The 16,283-nt window shown below is 36.1% G+C and overlaps 1 protein-coding gene and 1 long non-coding RNA gene across 4 annotated transcripts in view; both read right to left on the reverse strand.

The window, feature by feature from the left end:
• Positions 1–2,669: 2,669 nt before the first annotated feature.
• Positions 2,670–11,973, reverse strand: LOC130684098 (uncharacterized). Its single transcript, XR_008998239.1, has 2 exons — positions 7,234–11,973; positions 2,670–7,164 (listed from the first exon to the last, which is right to left on the reverse strand). It is a non-coding gene; the product is annotated as an uncharacterized LOC130684098 (long non-coding RNA).
• A 1,254-nt stretch (positions 11,974–13,227) lies between these two features.
• The window catches only part of MOB4 (MOB family member 4, phocein), a 40,992-nt gene continuing 37,936 nt past the window's right edge, over positions 13,228–16,283 (reverse strand). For all 3 annotated transcript variants that reach the window (XM_036900532.2, XM_036900531.2, XM_057503819.1), the window contains 3 exons: positions 14,894–14,973; positions 13,755–13,866; positions 13,228–13,630 (listed from right to left, as the gene is read on the reverse strand). In XM_036900532.2, the coding sequence (XP_036756427.1) occupies positions 13,499–13,630; positions 13,755–13,866; positions 14,894–14,973 (324 nt within the window). In that variant the 3' untranslated portion in view covers positions 13,228–13,498. The remainder of the gene's footprint in view (positions 13,631–13,754; positions 13,867–14,893; positions 14,974–16,283) is intronic.

Consider the following 16,283-nt stretch of genomic DNA (forward strand, 5'->3'; position numbering starts at 1 on the left):
GATTGGTAAAGAAGAAGTCAAACTGTCACTATTTGCAGATGACATGATATTGTACATAAAAAACCCTAAAGACTCCACTGCAAAACTACTAGAATATCGGAATTCAGCAAAGTTTCAGGATACAAAATTAACATACAGAAATCTGTAGCTTTCCTATACACTAACAATGAACTAATAGAAAGAGAAATCAGGAAAACAATTCCATTCACAATAGCATTAAAAAGAATAAAATACCTAGGAATAAACCTAACCAAGGAAGTGAAAGACCTATACCCTGAAAACTACAAGACACTCTTAAGAGAAATTAAAGAGGACACTAACAAATGGAAACTCATCCCATGCTCCTGGCTAGGAAGAATTAATATCATCAAAATGGCCATCCTGCCCAAAGCAATATACACATTTGATGCAATCCCTATCAAATTACCAACAGCATTCTTCAATGAACTGGAACAAATAGTTCAAAAATCCATATGGAACCGTCAAAGACCCTGAATAGCCAATGCAATCCTGAGAAGGAAGAATAAAGTGGGGGGGGGATCTCGCTCCCCAACTTCAAGCTCTACTACAAAGCCACAGTAATCAAGACAATTTGGTACTGGCATAAGAACAGAGCCACAGACCAGTGGAACAGAATAGAGACTCCAGACATTGACCCAAACATATATGGCCAATTAATATTTGATAAAGGAGCCATGGACATATAATGGGGAAATGACAGTCTCTTCAACAGATGGTGCTGGCAAAACTGGACAGCTACATGTAAGAGAATGAAACTGGATCACTGTCTAACCCCATACTCAAAAGTAAACTCCAAATAGATCAAAGACCTGAATGTAAGTCATGAAACCATAAAACTCTTAGAAAAAAACATAGGCAAAAATCTCATGGACATAAACATGAGTGACTTCTTCATGAACATATCTCCCTGGGCAAGGGAAACAAAGGCAAAAATGAACAAGTGGGACTATATCAAGCTAAAAAGCTTCTGTACAGCAAAGAACACCATCAATAGAACAAAAAGGTATCCTACAGTATGGGAGAACATATTCATAAATGACAGATCCAATAAAGGATTGACATCCAAAATATATAAAGAGCTCACACGCCTCAACAAACAAAAAGCAAATAATCCAATTAAAAAACAGGCAGAAGAGCTGAATAGACAGTTCTCTAAAGAAGAAATTCAGATGGCCAACAGGCACAAGAAAAGATGCTCCACATCGCTAATCATCAGAGAAATGCAAATTAAAACCACAATGAGATATCACCTCACACCAGTAACAATTGCCATCATCGAAAAGACAGACAACAACAAATGTTGACGAGGTTGTGGAGAAAGGCGAACCCTCCTACACTGCTGGTGGGAATGTAAACTAGTTCAACCATTCTGGAAAGCAGTATGGAGGTTCCTCAGAATGCTCAAAATAGAAATGCCATTTGACCCAGGAATTCCACTTCTAGGAATTTACCCTAAGAATGCAGCACTCCAGTTTGAAAAAGACAGATGCATCCCTATGTTTATCACTGCACTGTTTACAATAGCCAAGATATGGAAGCAACCTAAATGTCCATCAGTAGATGAATGGATAAAGAAGATGTGGTACATATACACAATGGAATATTATGCAACCATAAGAAAAAAACAGATCCTACCATTCGCAACAACATGGATGGAGCTAGAGGGTATTTTGCTCAGTGAAATAAGCCAAGTGGAGAAGGACAAGTACCAAATGATTTCACTTATCTGTGGAGTATAAGAACAAAGGAAAACTGAAGGAACAAAACAGCAGCAGAATCACAGAACCCAAGAATGGACTAACAGTTACCAAAGGGAAAGGGACTGGGAATGATGGGCGGGAAGGGAGGTATAAGGGCGGGGAAAAAAGAAAGAGGGCATTACGATTAGTATGTATAGTGCATGGGGGGCACAGGGAGGGCTGCGCAACACAGAGAAGACAAGTAGTGATTTTACAGCATCTTACTACGCAGATGGACAGTGACTGTGAAGTGGTATGTGGGGGGGACTTGGTGAAGGGGGGAACCTAGTAAACATAATGTTCTTTCTGTAACTGTAGATTAATGATACCAAAAAAAAAAAAAAAAGTGGACTTTAACATTTCAATATTTTTCCTGTAAACCTAAGTTCCTTAACCACATGCCATTCTTTTAAACTTGTTCTGGAAAACCATGTGTCCCAAGATTCTTCTCTTTTCTTAATGCACTCCAAAAGATTAGTTAAGATTCCATTTTTTCAATTTTCTAGCTTTATGACACAGTTTATGCAGTCTGACATTCTCTGTCTCTCCCTTTCTCCCCACCTCTTCCTGTAAAGAGTTTTGCCATGCATCCAAGTTACAATGAATGAGATTCCTTATTCCAAAATATCTTAATGAATTAAAGACTTAAATGTATAAACAAAACCATAAAAATAATGAAATAATATGACCAAATACTTAGAGCATAACTTAAAACTCAGAAGCCATAAAAGACTGCACAAATACTAAGACTAAATATTTTTAACTCCCACACAGAAAAACACTCCATTAACAATGTTGAAAAAGAAGCAAAAAACTGGAATCAAGAAACAATCAAATGACAAAGGACTAATATTCTAAATACAAAGATATTAATAAAAAAAGACACACAGCCAAGTAGGAAAAACTGCAAATGACACAAATAGTTTATTAAAAAAGAAACATGAATCAATCAATGAACATAAGAAGATTTGAGCTAATTAAAAAACTGCAAAACAAACAAAAAAGATGTCTTTTTCTCATTTAGAATTTTTAAATGATTGATAATACCCAATATTGGACAGTGTGTGGACCCTGAAGGGGTAGCCATGAGATAGCCTTGAGGGTGGAGGCCATGCCCCAGGGATGGCGGGATCCACAGACAGAAGGAGTCTGAGACACCTTTGGAGGACCTGGAGCTGCTGCACTAGCCCAGGACTGCAGACCTCTGGTTGTGTTACAGAGAAAAGCAAAACCTTATTTGCTTAAGCCTCTCCACTCCAACATACTGTCCAACACAATCCCACTCACAAGAATTAAAGGCTTTATACACTGAAGATGGGTAACAGCAATGCTCAGAAACGTATGAGTAGCCTAGCAAAATGGAGACGACTAAGTTTTATAACCAGGACTGAGTTCAGATCCTGGCCCTACTATGTGGTTCTGTGAACACTGAACAGCTACTTCAAAGCTCAGTTTACTGGTATGTGAAATGGCGATGATAACAAATTAAATAACAAGGATTAGTGGAATAATGTGGGAATGTATTTAGCACAGTTCCTGACACCTCATTAGATGCTCAATAAATTGAAGCCATTAATTTTAAGTCTTATTTTAAGTTTGAAAATTCTTTTTTAGTGTGGTGAACAAGATTATGTCTAGGGAAACTCCAGAAAAAACACAGGGCATCTTTAAAATTTGAATTTAATATCCACAAACATTTAAATATATTTCTATGTGGTTAATAAAAAGATTCTTCATGACATTGCCAAGTACATTAGGTAGCTGACAGGGTCTGCAGATGAGCCACGGACAAGATGCCAAGCGCCAAGAAGAAAGCATGTCTACAGAAGACCACGCTGCTATGGCCACAGGCATGGATAGCCTTAATAAAAGTTGGAGGAGGAGGATATATTTGAAGAATGCTTTTTAGTTTTCAGTAATCAGGCTGTCAGTGAAGAGGTGCTCTTCAGGAAACAGAACATCCATTCATTTCAGAAATATTTATGACATTTGGTCAGATGGCATGCCAGAGATTAGAGTGCAAGCAGACACAGTCTTGCCCTTATGAAAGCAATAGGCTGGCAGAGGAGAAAGACAGTAGATGAATAGTAACAGAAATAATTTATAACTGTAGAATTGTTTGCTAGGACAGCATAAAACATACATATATATAACATGTAATATACAACAAACCTAATATACTCGAGGCTTCCCTGAGCAAATGACATTTGATAAGTGATAATATTTCTAAGACTAGCATGTGTTTAAATAAAACTTAAAATAAAATTACAAGCAGATCATTTTAAACATGAGGATCTATGAACTTTTCAATGGTCCCAGAAAAGGTTTGAGACCAATTAAAAAAATACGCTAGCTCTAAAATATAAAAACTGCAAAACTGAAATATTTAAATCACTATAAAATATATTTCCTTTCATATTCATAAAAATATTAATTTAAAAAATAACTTATAGTCTTTCTCACTTCAAAGGAATTCCAAAGAATATCTGATGACTGATGGGAAACCATAGCCGATTGTAAATGACCAAAGAAGAGCCCATTTCTTAAAACCAATTACAAAATGGTGTTCAAATTTGTATTTTTTAAATAGAAAAACTGTATTTAATGTGAAATGGAGCTAATTTTAATATACTTGGTCTTCTGTGGGGTGGAATCTGGTGCCTACAAAAATCTTAAAATTGCCTGATTTTAAGGTATTGAGCAGTTCAGGGCAAAGGATTTCAGACCGTGCAGAGCAGCAGATAGCCGTGTCAGGACCTGAGACTGGGGGCACAGATGGGTCCTTATCCGTAGACATAGGGTGTCACGGGCTCTGGGAGAGTAGGCAATAAGGGATTCACAAGAATGAAAAATTCTTCTCCTGTAGGTTGACTGAGTGTTTTCATCAAGAAGACTGTTCCTGTCACCTTCCACCTGGCTTCCCTTTCACCATAATCACTACATCTCCAGGCCACTGTCTTGGCCCCTTTTTACACTCCATTCTGATTCTACCTGAGTAATGATTTTTATTTCTGAGCAAGCGTATGAGCTCTAGGGTCCCAGTGAGTTCCTGCAAATGAGTGGCGCTGAGAAGCAGCAGCAGAAGTGATGCCTTGGAGTGGGAGGGCCTTGACAGCTGGAAAAGCACACTGAGAGCCCCCGCCCCCCATGCTGACACTCAACACATCACTTCACAGACTGTGACCTCTCCTAACACCTCAGAAACCTGACGCCAATCAGTATGGTCATATTCTACTTGCTATGATGCTGCTAAATCTGAGCTTTTCACTCTGTACTAGTGGGTTCTTCTCACAGTGGTTGCTCTCTATTTGGGTATTTAATTAAAATAACAAGGACTTAGTCCTTTGCCCTAAAAGTTGGCATCTTACTGAAAAATTGTAAACCCTATTCATTCCATCCATAATCCTCTCACCGACAACAAGCTCATTTGGCCATGCACCATACTACATTTCCCCTGCCCCAAGCCATGCTTTTTGAAAAATCACGCTCATCTAACTCCCCCAAATCATTAGTTTTTACTGTTGTATCAGTGCATTTACCTATGTTCAGATGTTTACAATCACTATACATAAATACAGCACCATTGCTAAATGAACTTAGAAAAAATATAACTGTGAATATAACTTAGAAAAAACTTATTAATGTGAATAAGGAGGAAAAAGGATGTTTTAATAGGGGGTGTTGCAGGACTTATAGCCTCTTTATCTCTAACTGGACATGACAGGACATTAAAATGAGCTATTATAAAACACAACTTATGTGCTACTCACTGAAAAATTTTAACTTTATAGAGATATTTGTCACAAAGTAACATTACAATGTAGAATTGAAAAACTATACATTTTAAGTATTCCAAATTTACATAGAAGTTGAAAATCTAGACACACTTCCCCCTTATTCCTCTTTTAAGGTCACAAACATCACATTCTCTTTCTTGTCCGGTAGTCTCATTTCTAGCTTCCAGAATGCTGTGCTGTTTACAGTTATCCAAAGCTGATTTTCTAATTTGCTTCCAAGATCAGTAGTCCTCAAAATGCTTCATTCACTTACCTAACTAGACAGATGCAAATGTATGCTTATCAGGAGAAAGGTTTGAGAGAAACCATTCATGAAATATAATGTCACCTGCATTAATAGCTTAAAATTTCTCGATTTATTCACTCAACTGGATCTACATTATCATTGACTGAATTTTTGCAAGGTGATTTGAAATTTCATGTTTTATATAAAACCACCTTATACGTAAACAGAGGCAGCTAGGGCTAAGCAATGACTGCAATGTACAATTCTGACTCAATGAAGAGCATTTAGGTACAATTTGAGAAATCTATCAGGTTAGCGTTTGGTTGTGATGCCGAGGTTCTTGTTCACGAAGCCAAAGAACGAGCTTCACAAACAGTCAAGGTAGGAGAGCAAGGTACAGGCTTTTATTTAGAGATAAAGTGGGAGAATAGAGCTCCTGGCTCATGCCAGGAGGGCACAAGAGAGTCCATAGTGGTGCGTTGTCTAGGGGGTTTTATAGGCAGTTGAGGATTTTTCCAGAACAAAAAAAACTTAGGGGTGTGGACTTGCATCACCTGCCCTGTCAAGGTGGGCTGGGTCATAGCCTGATTGCTAGGGGTGACAGCGGGGTCACAGGTTATGCTGATACCCTTGCAGAACACTCAAACATTCCAGGCCAAGTTGCTCCTGGCCTTTTGACCTTTAACTGATCTCACTGAATATCCCTATATTCTTAGGTATCTTCCCCTAGAGAATTAGTGTGACCTTGACTTTGCATAATGCTTAACAGAGTTTCAATGGGGACTTCTTCGCCCATTGTTACACTGCTCTGACTGTAAATATTCTGCCCCACCCCCCACCCCAGGCCCTCACCCTACTCTGACTACACCCATGGTCCCTGTCTCAGTTGTACAGGAAGTCCTGAGGAAGAATGGGTACATTGTGAAGCTTTTGGCATACTTGTAAATTAGCTAGTAGTGAAAGCTAAAGGCAAATCGGATTTTAGCCAATTGATGACTGCCTGTTTTTAATTTAGAATTGTAAGCAGGAGAAGGGGCTGCTTATAATCAGCCAAAATCACAACAGTGATTAAAATATGCCCTGGAAATAAATTGGGGGTTTTGGAAACCCCCAAACATCCCCACTGATATACCACATACTTTATTGGATGAAAAGATTTCACACAACTCTCAAAATCAAACCTACTCTGAGACTTAGAAAATGACTGCAATTGTTAATTTCCTTGGGATTTGTTAAATACTAGCACAACAGGGCCCTTTTAGTTATGCTAAGAGGCTGTCAACTTGTTTTAGATTCAGTCTCCAAAAAGCACTTTAGGGCCCAACTAGAGAATCCCATCTAAAATGCAACTTAACTTGGCTGTTTTAAGAATGGAGATTACCTGAGGACCCAACTAGAGAATACCATCTAAAACGCAACTTAACTTGGGTGTTTTAAGAATGGAGATTACCTGATGGTGCATCTTATGCAGTACTGGTACTACTGAGTAATCATAGGAGCTGGGCTGCTGGCTTCCTAGCCCCCATCAGATGAACTTTTCTCTTCTTCTCATCTCTTTTACATTAACTTCCATAACGTTCAAAGATTTGAGCCCCCAGCTCTGCACTATCTGTGGGAATTCTGAACAGTCATTCAATTTCTGTGGCCTTGGTTTCCTGATGGGGTTTTTGTTTTGTTCTTAAATCTATAAAACAAAAGGACAAGAGGGAGGCTCAACTCAGGGCCCTTTTAGTTATGCTAAGAGGCTGCCATCTCCTGTTTTAGATTCAGTTCCCAAAATAAAGCAAACCCAAGTGATTCAAGACTGGTGATATGAAGGCTGGATTCAGTATCTGTATTGCCTTCAAACACATAAATATGCTCCTCAGTCTAGAATATGCTAACCAAAACTGCAGAAACCTGATGGCAAAAAATTACTTTCCCTCCTAAGTGCCCTAAGAATGCCAGACAAGCTGGTTTGGAGCATACTCACGTCCTCAGAAAAGCTAAAAAGCAACCTCCTCTATATCCAACCATATCCACCAAAGATGCACTTGGAAATTCTGCAATAGCAGCAGCAGCATTCTCACTTTGTAAGCAACCAAAACATCACAGACTTATTAGAATTTACCTGATTTCCCTCAATCAAATCAAACCAAAAATACAAAAGTGTCCTCAATTCCAGTTAAAGGCTCTCACAAACAGTATGTCTCATTATAAAACAAGCTTTTAAATGTCATTAAATTGTGAGATTCAACATCTCAAATAGACTCTTACATTTAAAAAACAAGGTAACTGCCAAGAAAGCTGGTAAGAGGCAGAGGATCAGCTAAGGAGCCTTCATCATCCTCTGCAACCGTGAGTTGATGGTATGCCCCAAACTTACTCCTTCCCCTGGGAATTTACCATAAATGTGAGTATTTTTGCCATATTTGTCTTCCCCATAGAAAATAATGGCTACAATTACTATTTACTAGTTTGAAAGAAGTGTAACTTTTACCTCATTTCCTAAATTTCCTGAGGGTTTCCAAAACTGACATCAACATTCAGAGTCACTCATGAAGCTTTTAAAACCCAGATTCAGGTCCTCCCACTCCCAATCAATTACATCAGTTTCTAAAGTTGGGAGGCCCAGAATCTGTAGTTTCACACCTTCCCTTTGTTTCCCGATGTATAAAGAGGTTGGGAGAACATTCTTCCATATTCTCTTTCATCTCTCCTACTCTTTCCCAGACTGGTAAGCATGGTCTCCGAACGACAAAATGATCAGTATTATGTATCAACTAAAAGATCATGTCAAGACTTTGTGGCATCTTACTACGCTGATGGGCAGTGGGGGGACTTGATAGTATTGGTGAATGTAATAACACAGTGTTTCTCATGTGGAACCTTCAGAAGAGTGTATATCAGTGATACCTTAAAAAAAAAAGATCATGTCAAGAACTTAGCTCTAGGATTGATACAAGGGGTATGCAGTAAATGATAATTTGCAGAAAATGATCTCAATTTCAACTTTTTCAGAGATTTAAATGAAGGATATGTGATTGGGAGGCATAAAGAAGTAGGTAACATGCAGGAAATAAAAGTTATCACTATCAGAGTAAATGTTAAGTCCACAGCATGAAGAAGTTTTTGAGATAAACAATGTGAATTTGAGAGGACTGCTGTGGTAGGCTGAATAAACGCTAGACTGTTCACTTCCCAATCTCCAGAACTTGTAAATATTGTTCCTTTACATGGCATAAGGGCTTGGCCAATGTAATTGAAGATCCTGAGATGGGAACATTATCCTGGATTACTTAAGGGAGCCCTGTGATGTAATCACAAGTGACCTTATAAGAAGGAGGCAGAGAGAGGTATCACTACAGGAGACAGGCAATGTGATGACTGAAGTAGAGACTGGAATGACGCAGCCACAAGCCAAAGGATGTCAGCAGCCACCAGCAGCAAAAGCCAAGAACAGATTCTCCCCTGGAGTTTCTAGGAAGAACCAATAACCTACTTTATTCTAGGAAAACTGCTTTTGAGTTTCTGACCGCAAGAACTATTAGGAGAATAAATTTGTGTTGTTTTTAGCCACTAAGGTTGTGGTAACTGACTATAGCAGATATCAGAAACTACTAAAATCACAAGCATGGTATCTCAACAACAAGAATCCAAGATCTGCATTTGTTTTATACAATGATATTTAAAAAACCACAAGCATCAAGTATCTTAAAAGTGGTTTAAATATTACCCAAATCAAGGCAAGAGTAATTTCTTGCTATAAATACACACCTGGTTTTAAAAACATGAGACATTTTTAGCACAGTTAAGTAGGGATTCACCCTCAAAAATCAAAAGGATTCTATTCAATCACTGGCAGTGGGTAAAGGGGTATCTCACTGGCTGGCGCAGTGATGACCATTCCTGTCATTTCCTCACCTCTGGGGTTTCCTTGTTCCTCTGACTCCCCTCAGTCTATCTCTGAGGGAGGTAGGGGGAAACATAGGAGGACATATCATTCCTTGATTTAACCTTTTACTTCTAGAACAAGGTATAAAGCCTTTTTAAAAAAATAAACTAACATTTTTGTCTAGACACTGATACTAAGGAAAACCAGCAATACTGAAATGAGCAAGTACTTAGAGACTTTGAAAGTTCTTTTACTTAAACACCATTTTGTATGAAAGGTTCCTTTGGCATTATCATAAAAAGAGAGATTCCTATAATCTGTAACAAACTACAATGTTTAAGTATAGATTTCTAATTGTTATAAAAGACACAAATGCCTCTCATGAGGTCCACCCAAAATAAAGTGGTAAATATATTACTTATGGAATTATAAACTGCTTTTACCAATATTTATTGCAGGAATGCAGATCAGGATAAAATTTCATTTAAAAATGAATATCTTATTAATTTTGAATTTTGATGCTATAATTAATCCTAGAATCAGTATCAGATCATTGACATTCTAATCTTCATGGATGTTAAGTTCAGGATATCAATTATATTTATCTTTTGGAAATTTAGGTTATTATGAAAATTTAGTTTTCTCTTTGCTTAAGTTATTAGGTTATCACACTTGATATGAAGCTTTGTACTATAAAAAGAAATTTAACAGAAAAATCAAATAACTGAAGTGCTATAATTAGATTCCCAGTCCACATAAAATATCCATGCAGCCCCAAATGTTAAGAGTAAGGCTCCTAATTACATCTTTTAGGATGAGCAATCCCACTCTCAAGTGGATTGATTCATTTGGTAGTTTTCTGGTTTACAGTGTATACTAACAATGCATATTTTTCCAGAAAATACATTTGGACCATCTCAATAGACTGCTAAACTTGCTGTGCCAACACACACCTGTAATACCTGCTTATTTAACAATTAGCTGCATTCAAGAAATGAAAATTACTTTTACTGAAACATTTTGCATAGCATGGAAGAACTACACCAAGAAACCTTTAGCACATTCAAGAACTATTCAAAAATAAAGCATACAAAGGGTAGAATTTAACTGTGCAAATAAAATTATAGGAAGCCTTCAAGCAAAAGATGTCATCATATAGACAAACCCAGGGAAAAAATAATTAGGTTCTATTACAAATGAATTTGACATCAGTCAGTAAATGTGTTTAAAATCATAATGAGTCCTTGATAACAACAATGTAATCACAGATTTTTAATTTTATTATGATGTTCAAAAGTGTTAAATGCCTTAAGAATTTAACTGAAGAACTGTCCCAGAAATGCAAATTTAACATCTAAAGTCAGAGAAAAGAAACTCTACACACAGAAAAGAACTATGATACTTATGATACTTACAGGAATACAATTATTAAAAGTTTGCTACTTTCCCAGATATGATGGGAGAAAAGGAGTTGACTATATGATCAAAATTATTTTATGGAAAGGAAATTTTAACTTTTGGATCGACACTGGATAATCCAACCAAAAAGTGGAGCCTAACTTCTTGTTGCACAGAACTGTGAGCTTTCTATTTCCCTCTTTCTTAGAACATTCACTCTGTAAATCAGTGGTTTGTCAGGCTCATTAATTTTTTTAATACCACTTAGGCACATACATGTATATTTTTAAAATTCTGTAAAGAGCATTAAAGAAAAGCTAACTGTTTCCTTTAGGTCTTATCTAGTACACTGAATCAATTTCACAGTGCAGAGTATGAATGGGATGTCAAAATGAATACAAAGTAAGGCTGCAAACTGATGTTCCTTTTGGGGATTATTTTATGATCAATTCCAAACACACAGCACAGGGAAGATGGAATGAGTAAGAAATAAATCAGATTTTATTTCCCCATTAACACCAAGCCATATTATTCAAAATGTGTTTCAAAATACTTAGCCAGATGACCAATCCCAGTCACTGCCTTAGTTCAAATTTCACTAAGAAAATATGTCAAGCAATAGAAATCCATTGTGAGACACCAGCTAGAGAGAATAGCTACATTGCTACATATAATTTATTAACTTAATTTAGTCTCTCCATATTTAGCAAGTTTATGTGTAAATTACTGTTCCCATTGGTATGTGACATTAATACAAATGCATAAATTCAAAGTCAACATTCCATTCACTATGAACATAAACCTTTTTAAAGGATCGTTGTGGGCTGGGGTTAAAGTAATGACTGTTGGAATAGCACAGTTCAAAGCCAAATATACTGGCAGGCTTAGAAAGGCATATATATATATATATATATATATATATATATATATATATATATATATATATATATACATATATATATATACACACACACACACACACACACTCTCAGTATGCTAGTATTTCCCACATCTTTGCTGTACACGGTTCTCCCATAATATTATATAAATTATTTCCTCAAATTTGAAAAAACCAAGATGTACATTTTCATATTCATTTCAAAATAATCCTTTTTAAATGAAAATGAAATGCTTCATATGTGTTAATTCCATTCAAGAGCTGGATTTAAATATTTCTCATTACATGTATACTTTTTTTAACCTTAGTGTTTCATTAAAACCAGCTTAGCAATAAGACTTCCAGTGCTTTGTTAAAAATGGCATTCACTAGATTTTAAGATTGTAAAATCTGCAGTTGAATCCTTAAGACACTGAACCATAACAAAGTCCAAAAACTGTATGACCTTTCACCAACACTCTTGGAACCTGTTTGTTATTGCAAAAAAAAATTTCACATGTGCATATGATTCAAACATAAACTGTGGGGAGGGAATATAAAATAAATACTACAATATTTTTCAACTCTATTTAAATGCTGCCTAGTTGGTTAGATGAAAAGATTAATATTACTAACAGGAAGAGCCAAACTATTTTAAAGACTATTTCCCAAGTATAACAATTTTTCAAAACAATGATAAGCAAGAGCCCATGCCAATACATTTTTCCTGTAGTGTAATGTTTGCTAATATGAGGTATAGTCTGTAAGCCATTAATACAAATATATATAAGTGTTAGCCACCAGTAAATCACAGCCTGGTGAAAAGCTGCTCAGTCACTACAGTTTGGAGAGGGAGTTAAGGGAAAAGCAGGGCAGGTTTCCAGTGGGCACATCATTTACCCACCTTATTATTATCATCATCATCTTGTATATAACAGTTCACTATTGCAGAAAGGTAAATCCTTTCCCCATATGCTGGTCTAGAATATACTTTATGGAGCATAGTAAGGTTATTTAAGTATTACATTTAATCTGCATTTATATTTGGATATACATATAATTATATATGCATATCAGAACTATAAACAGGATTTTAAAACACATGTCATTTTTGAAAAGTTAAGACCTGAACTATATACTACAGAATTTCTAGAATACCTAAACTCAGGGGTAAAACCAAGGAAAACATTACTCTTTCTTTAGTAAATGGCTTGTGTGAAACCTCAAGCTTGCTCATCTTTTTATAGATGGGTTTATTTGATGAGGATTGTAATCCAATGATTGTTTAGCAGCAATTTTACCAAACTGTAAATTCTTTTATTAACAGGCATTATAAACAGATAATACTAATCTTATTTAAAAACATGAGTGCCACACTGGTGAATATACAGCTCATGAATAACTTAAAAAGTATTTCCCATTTTAAAAGGCAACACTCAGCATACAAAAACCTATACTAAACAAAAAAGCTGTAATATGGATACATGATTGATGTGTCTAAAATGATATATATACAGTACATAATTGTTAATTATGTAATCAGTACATTTTTTTCTATGATTCCCTTCATGCTTCACTTTCCCCAGAAACTGAATTCTGAACTTCCTCTTCTAAAATTGGTACAATCAGGTTATCCTTGGACATCAAGTTATATTTCATCACAAATTTAGTAAACCGATGACACAAAAATGTTTCATTCTGTAGAGAGGAAGAAAAAAATGTTTTAATTTACTAACCAAAACCCCCCAAAAACAGACATAGTAACATATATTACCATCATTCTGATAAGAATGCATCAGGGTAATTTCTGAAATATACTTACTTCATATTCATCAAATATCTGCCGGTGATGAAAATAAGCATGTGAAAATATTCTGTAAATCCTACGGCATACTGATCCTAGTTTTGCTACAGATGATTCTTTTATGCTAACCCTAGAAACAGAAAAGAAATAGAGTTGGGCATATCTTAGGAACAATTGCCCAATCTTCTCAATTCACAAGGGACCAATTTAAAGTCACACTGCTAGTAAGTGGCAAAGGAGGCCAAGAAACTCTTCTCTTCACTCCTGAGCTAGTGTTTCTACCTAACCACAGCGCCTAAGAAATTCAATATTAGTTTTGAAACTCTGTTACAATTTAATGAAATTAAAACAAATCCATGTCAAATCAAAAGTTAATAAAACATACATTTGTGGCATTAATACTTTGTTCACTAGAGATGATTAAAACTACTAAAAGGAATTATCATTTTATCCTATAGAACTTGATGATTTTTTTTGAGAAATAAAAACTGCCTGCTTATTTCTGATTTTTTTTTTAATGCATACAGGACACTGAGGCAAAACTCAGTATTTTTTACATATTTTACACAAGTTCTTTGGACTTAATGATATTTGAGGGGGGGTGGGGCGAATCTCCAAATGTATCCATGTGTGTGTGTGTGTGTGTGTGTGTGTGTGTGTGTGTAAATACCTTACTAGAATAAAAGGCCAGTCACAAACCTCACCAGTAACACAGTATGCACAAGCTTCTTTCCAGTTCTTAAAAAAATCTGTAGGCAAGGATAAGGAATCCTTCAAAAACAAGTAGGCCACTTAGAAAGGCTGCTCTTTAGGCTTGGTAAGAGGAAGCTGACGCTATTACAGTCACATAAACAGGCGTGTAAGTACCCCAGCTCTAAAGCATGAGAGGGAGAGCCCTAGAGAATGATGCACAGCAGCAGGGACTAAAACATTCCTGTGAGCTTTGAACACCAAGTCCCACTGCCTTTAATTCAACCATACCCTAACTTCAAAACTTGAATAATTTTGAACAAGCCAAATAAACAACAGCTAAAACAAAAAACAAAAAAAGTCTAAAGAATGAAATGCATTAATTAACCAGCAACTTAGTTTTAAAAACATCAACCACATAAATCAAATCTAAAAAGATTACCCCCATGCTTAACAGTTTTGTTTACCTGCTGGGAAAATATTTATTGCTATTCAGAAGACATGCGGCACCATCAAGTGTATGTCTAGTATAGTCTATAGCAGGACACTATAAAGGAAAGGATATAAAAATCCATTAATAAAAAGAGCTCTACTTCTTAGATTATATTTATTATACAGGTGTTTATTCCAAAAAACCTGAGCATATTCTAAGAAAAAAGTCCCTTACAATACCAGAATGACTATGAAATATTACATCAATAAAAAAGCTTTACTACCACATGAACTATAATATCAGGCTTCTACAGATAGATACATGAATCAGTCTCCCAATTTCTCTCCCAACACTGTTTCAGAAGAAAACATATTTACAGCTAGGAACAACACCTGATTATCTAATCCAACTCTGACTTTACAAATAAGGAAACTGAGGCCAGTCAGTTTGCATGGTATGTACTAGGTTCTTCCCAGATTTTAAAAACCTTAGGTAAGGATAAGGAATCTTTTAAAAACAAGTGGTCCAACTTAGGAAAGTCTGCTGTTTAGACATCCTGTCTAAGAGGAGACTGACTATTATACAGATTCTAGTTAGCAAGTATGTAAACATCCCAACTCTAAAGCATAAAGGAGGAAAGCCCTGAAGAATAACATACTACTCTTGACTGATGGTCAATGACTTACACAAGACCATACAGTAAGGAAGAGCACTCAAAAACCATAACCCAGATGTACGAATTGCTACTCCACTTATCTTCACTTTACCAAGTGACCCAGAATCTTCCTCCGCTTCACAAATTCCTCCAGGGATTACTGTCTTCTCACATCCTTAAGAGCATCCCTTATTATGTCCCTGATGACCTGTTACTAATCTTGCAGCTTTCTAAAGAATTTTCTCCTTGAGCCTCCTTTGAAATTTAACATGAAATTTGAAGTTTCTTTATATTTTAATAAACCTGTCTTACCCTATTCCATTTATCAGAAGCAATGAAACCTATAGTGCCATAACAAATCAGCAAACCTATTAGAGGAAAATTAAAACTGCAAAGTAATTCTCCTTCAGTTTTTTGAGGGTAGAGAGAAGCATCAATGGAAAAGAAGACTGAATATGATCTAGGGAATCACCTACATGGAAAAAATGAACCAGAGAAAGGAGTAACAATGACTCTAGCTTTACCCAGCAATTAGAATATTTTTCAGTTGTTGAGATTGAAGCTGGTATTTAGCAATGCAAATTTCTAAGTCCTCAATAAAGCTTAGTATACTGCCACAGCAAATACATGAAGATTATATATCCATAGGAATTTATGGTTAGTGGTAAAAAATTATCTTTTCCATATATATGATTACAGGTGATTTGGTCTAAAACAAATGTCCCAAGTTACTGTGTTTCTCATATTAGTCATTTGGATGTACCACAGG

Source organism: Manis pentadactyla, chromosome 6, assembly GCF_030020395.1.
Source record: "Manis pentadactyla isolate mManPen7 chromosome 6, mManPen7.hap1, whole genome shotgun sequence".
NCBI lineage: Eukaryota > Metazoa > Chordata > Mammalia > Pholidota > Manidae > Manis > Manis pentadactyla.